Source organism: Glycine max, chromosome 19 (genome assembly GCF_000004515.6).
Source record: "Glycine max cultivar Williams 82 chromosome 19, Glycine_max_v4.0, whole genome shotgun sequence".
Classification (NCBI taxonomy): Eukaryota; Viridiplantae; Streptophyta; class Magnoliopsida; order Fabales; family Fabaceae; genus Glycine; species Glycine max.
The window spans coordinates 47,821,140-47,826,531 of record NC_038255.2 but is presented as its reverse complement, the minus strand read 5'-3'; the positions used below and the strand labels follow the sequence as shown (position 1 = coordinate 47,826,531).

Here is a 5,392-nt window from a genome sequence, read left to right as displayed (position 1 = left end):
TAATCTTAACATTGATATTATACATTTAATATTCTCTCTTTTTCCCTGTTATCTTTTGTATATCATAACATTTATCATATTTTTAATTTTCTTTTTTTATCTATTAATTATATGTATTTATACGAGTCAATATGATCCATTTAGTCTGGTCTAATAATAATAATAATAATAGATGGAACTAGATTAACAGGTGAAATTAAAAGGAAATCTTTGTGTGCAGCCCATTTCCCGTATGTTAATGATATGGTCTGCGAGCCAAATAATAAAAGAATATTAAAAATCTGGAAATCTAAAAAAAAAATCTGAAAAATTATAAAAAAAACTAGAAAATGTTTAAGATTAAAAAATATAACAAATATGCATGGATTATTTAGATAATAAAACTTTTAAGAGTTGTAAGATTAATTCACTAGTTAAAGGGAGAAAGAAAAAGGAAAAGATGGTGAGTTTAAATACTTATCACCATAACAAACTAACAAAACTAATAATTAACATTAATCGATAAAAAAATTATTTCTAAATTTTGATAAAAAAGGTTTTCATTTCTAGAGAATTATAAGTTTTCATTGGTTGATAAAAACATAACAATAAATAGTTCTTGGGTTGACGCCACTAATTTGTATAATCCAACCCATTCAACCTGAGTTAAATCAATTAACCGAAAATATTCGGTTTGTTTGAGTTCAATTAAATCATTTGTTTTTAAAATAGGTTTAATTAAGTGATGACCATCAAATTTGTCTAACATCATTAGTTTTTAGATCAGACCAACCTGCAAGCTTATTTGTAATGTAGATATGCACTTAACTTTGTTAGATGGAATACAATAATGAATTGTCGATAGAAAAAGTCTTAAAAGATAAATTTACAAATTTGAGGGTCTATATATATATATATTTGTGAAAAGTCTTAAAATTGGAATACAATAAGTAATTTATTTTGTTGTTAAGTTTTATAGAAAGAGTAAATTACTTGTTATGTGTGTTGTGCTTGTTTGATTGTTACTTGTTAGTATCAATTTGGCTCAATGTTACTTTTAATCAATTAAATTATACTTTAGTTTTATTTTGGTATTTTTATGATTTTTCATTAGTAACGTTTAACTGCGTTAATATTTTAATTTTTAAAATAATTAATTTAAGATAATGAGAATTAAAATCATCATTATTTTTATTTACGCTCAAAAGGTCCTTATTCTCCTCATTAACCTACCTTTGCATTTTTATCTTTTTCAAAATCAAAATAATAATACATGATTGATTCAGCATGTTACAAAGGAAATTCAGAGTAATAGATGATTGATTCATTACCTTACATTTCATAACTATTTTTGTGCTCGGTGTTTAAATGAATTACACAAGGCTAACAAATTAACTAATTAATACATGTTATGTGATTATGATGATTTTGGGATCAACACAACCACCCTTGTTGACCCTTCCAAGCCCTTTTCCTCTGTGTGAAGAACACCCACATCTAGAATATTTCCCCTTCTGTTTGCAAACTCGACAAAAAACATTGTTTTAACTATTTCATCTTAATACTGCAAATTGTAGATTTGGAGAAAAGAAAAGAAAAAAAAACAAAAACAACCATTGTTGGTGAAGGCAAGGCCAACGGTGCGGTGGTTCGTTGTCGACGTGGTGCACCATCTCCTCCCCCACAGAGATCTGAAAAAAAAAAATAAACCCACACACAGTGCCAACATACACTGCCACAACGAGATCTGAGAAAAAAAAAACAAACAAAAACAGAACCATTGTTGGCGAAGGCGAGACTGGAGGTGTGGTGCGATGGTTTGTGGGGGGTGGAGTCATGCGGCACAATGGGTGAAGTTGGCGGTGGTGCGCCAACGATGGTGGGTACATGGGGTTAGGGTAGTTGTTGGTGTTTCGGGGAAAGAGAAAATTTAATGGGTATTTGATTTAATTGTTTTTTATTTTTATTTTCACTGTGAGAATAGGTGATCAAAATAAAAATATGTTTAGTTGATTGAATTTTTTAAAACATTTTAGTGAAAATGAAACAGGAAACAACAAGAAAAATGAGATTCTCGTTTTTAATTGAGAACAAAAATCTCATTTTCCTAGACTATAATGAATATAATCTTAAATAAATTTAAAAATATAAAAAGATAAAAGTCAATATATTATACATTTTTAGTATTTTTTTATGAAAACAAAAATTAAAATGTCAAACTAAATATATTTTTAGAATTCTAATCTTTTAAAAATGAAAATAATTTTCAAAAAATAAAAAAAAATGAAAACAAAAAATGAAAATAGAAACCAAACACATACCTAAAGATTAAGGTGTTTTTAATTTTTTAAATAAAATAAAAATAATAAGAATTTTAATCGTTAAATTAATTATTTTAAAATTTAAAATATTAGTAAAGTTAGAAGTTACTAATGCAAAATCATAAAAAATATATCAAAATAAAGCATTCAAAAACATAAATGAACCAAATATTTTTTTAAAAATTAAAATATAACTTAAGTAACGAAAGTCACATTATGTCTGAATTTCTTTCATGGCTTTCCCCCGAAAGTAGTATAAAAAAAAATAAAAATGCAAGGCTCTCATGTGGCTTGCTTGAAATAACCAGAACCCCCAAGCATGACGTGGCATGGCCCCCCACCTCCAACTGATGACTGTGTTTGGTGGCTGAGTAGTAATGAGGCAAACAATACAATAATGAAACTTAAAACCATTCTCAAACTCCGTGAGGACCGTAAAAACATCCACAGACCAATCTCATCTCTTCTTCTTTATGTTCTCTTTCCTTCTTTTGTTTTCTGCCATGGAAGACGAGCCATTTCTCACTACCACTTCCCAACCCATCGCCGATTGCCTTCTTCCATCTTCCAAGTCCTTCAACGACGTCACCACCACACGCGCGCGTGACGTCGCCGCCGCCGCCGCCGAGGAGATTCAATCCGAACAACAACAACCTCCCAAGAAGAAAAAACTGAGCCGCTGCAAGACGGCACCTGCGATGGTCACCATGCGAGACCTCAAACCTAAGACACCCCAACTCCCCAAACCTCAATCAAGTTCCATAATTCGACAAGGCATGTGGTTACTCGCCGTGTACCTCTCCATAGGAGTAGTCATATACTCCTTCAACAGGGACCGTTTTTCCGGCATCGAAACACACCCTGTGGTCGACGCACTCTACTTTTGTATAGTCACCATGTGTACCATAGGTTACGGAGACATAGCGCCGTTAACCCCATTCACCAAAATCTTCGCTTGCGCTTTTGTGTTGGTGGGGTTTGGGTTCATAGACATACTCCTCAGCGGGCTCGTGAACTTCGTATTGGATTTGCAAGAGAACATGATCCTAACGGGTCTGCAAATGGGTGCGAGTGAAAGGGAAGGTTTTTCTGCTCGGAATTACATCGTTGATGTGGCGAAGGGAAGGATGAGGATCAGGTTGAAGGTTGGTTTGGCGCTTGGGGTTGTGGTGATGTGTATTGGGATTGGGAGTTTGGTGTTGTACTTTGTGGAAGGGTTGGATTGGGTTGATTCGATTTACTTGTCGGTTATGTCTGTCACAACGGTTGGGTATGGGGACCGAGCCTTTAAGACGCTTCCTGGTCGTTTGTTTGCGGCTATTTGGTTGCTCTTTTCTACTCTCATGGTGGCTCGGGCTTTTCTCTATTTGGCTGAGGCTAGAATCGATAGAAGGCATCGGAGAATGGCTAAGAAGGTTTTGCATAGGGAAATTACCGTCCAGGATTTGCTTGCTGCTGATATCAACAACACTGGTTTCATTAGGTATCAATATCATCATCACTTTAGCTCCAATCTTTTCCTGCTCTTGTTATTATGTTTTAAACTGCGGTTGCGGTTTCATCGCCATGTCTAACATTGTAAGAAATTACAACATATAAATGCAGCCACTTATGCACTTACAAAAAAAGTCTTGAAACTTTGATATTGCTACTGAAATTGCCATCATGGATCAATAATTAAAATCTTGTTACCAAATTAAAAAAAAAAAAAAAACAGCCAGCAACCAAAATTGCGGCCACAACATCAAGACTCTTTTACTCACTGTGGCTGCATCACTACCACAATTGTGTCTGCATCTGGGGCGTGATTGTTGAGTGTTAGGTGAAGTCACCAATTGGGGCCTGATTGCAATTCTGGGAATCTAATCTAACTAGGAAAATAGCTCCTAATACCTTGGATGCCATTATTAGGATATTCTAATTAAATAATAAATACCATGCCCCTCAAGTACAATAGCTAACATCATGGTTGGTTATGGAGTGCATATGTTATGATTCCTGAAATCTGGAGGTGCATTAAAATATATTTAACAAAAACATAAAAAGCAGTAGTCATGTGCGGGCATAATTATAATTTGTTTAATTCAGCATTATAGATTGGAGTTTTTTTTTTTTTTTTTCTTTTTCTTTTCTTGTTTACTTTGGTGAACTGTCATCTCTTGTGAAAAATGTCAATTTCTAAATAAAGATAATACTAACCGTGTCTGGATGCTTCATGCACCATGCGAATTGTAGAGGTAGGGGCAGAGAGTGCGAGTCATGAATGAATTATTTTAAAGGATTATTTTGTTAGATACTGTTCTTACTAGAAATTTCCATCTGCCATTGCTCTTCTTTCCCACTTGGCTTTTGTTTTCAGCAAGTCAGAGTATGTAATCTTCATGCTGAAAGAGATGGGTAAAATACAGGAAAAAGATGTGTTGCAAATTTGTGACCAATTCAGGAAGCTTGACCCCTCTAACTGTGGGAAGATAACACTACCTCATCTCTTGGGGGGCAGTTTATGATAGAGTAGAATACATTAATTGTTTCGGTACAGAAGCTTGCAAGTGGCAAAGCGTTATTTTTGCAAAAGGAAGAACCAGGGAAGATAATCCTCCCCTGCAAAAATTGTTGATAAATATATTTTTTTTCTTAGGGGTGATAGTAATTGAATTATTTGGAGCAATATTTTGTTCAGAAATTACATCAATTATAGAGGTGGTTGCAAATCATAAGTACAAAGGAAGTTACTAGAAGGAAAAATAGAAAGGGACCGATCATTCTGAACTGATTCCAGATGCATTATTTCACTTTCTCTCGCCGTTCAACTGCTTACAGACATGGTGAAAGTTCGGAATTTCAAATAATGATTTTTATTTTGCTGCAGTAAAACATTTTAACCTACTATATCTTTATGTATTGATTTATAGGTGCAAGAATTTAGCTCACAATAATTATTTTTAAACCTAGGACTTTTAATTATATAAACTGAATATATTGAATTAGTCTCTTATAGTGTGGTTGGTTGATTCAATATAAGTTTAATCTTTACAGTGTAAGTTTGTTCAAATTTATAATAAATGAGAAATACTTTAAAATTAATCAGTTTG

At 33.3% G+C, this 5,392-nt stretch overlaps 1 protein-coding gene across 1 annotated transcript; it reads left to right on the top strand.

Annotated features, from left to right (window-relative positions):
- Positions 1-2,634: 2,634 nt before the first annotated feature.
- Positions 2,635-5,174, top strand: LOC100780438 (two-pore potassium channel 5). Its single transcript, XM_003554525.5, has 2 exons — positions 2,635-3,783; positions 4,660-5,174. Exons 1-2 carry the CDS (start codon positions 2,774-2,776, stop codon positions 4,805-4,807), a joined length of 1,158 nt encoding a protein of 385 aa, XP_003554573.1. The 5' UTR covers positions 2,635-2,773; the 3' UTR covers positions 4,808-5,174.
- Positions 5,175-5,392: the final 218 nt, after the last annotated feature.

Bases quoted from the DNA above. Each gene is read 5' to 3' on its own strand.
- LOC100780438 (XM_003554525.5), top strand. From the start codon at position 2,774: ATGTTCTCTTTCCTTCTTTTGTTTTCTGCCATGGAAGACGAGCCATTT. The intron at 3,784-4,659 runs GTATCAATATCA...TTTTGTTTTCAG, and splicing joins AACAACACTGGTTTCATTAG to CAAGTCAGAGTATGTAATCT.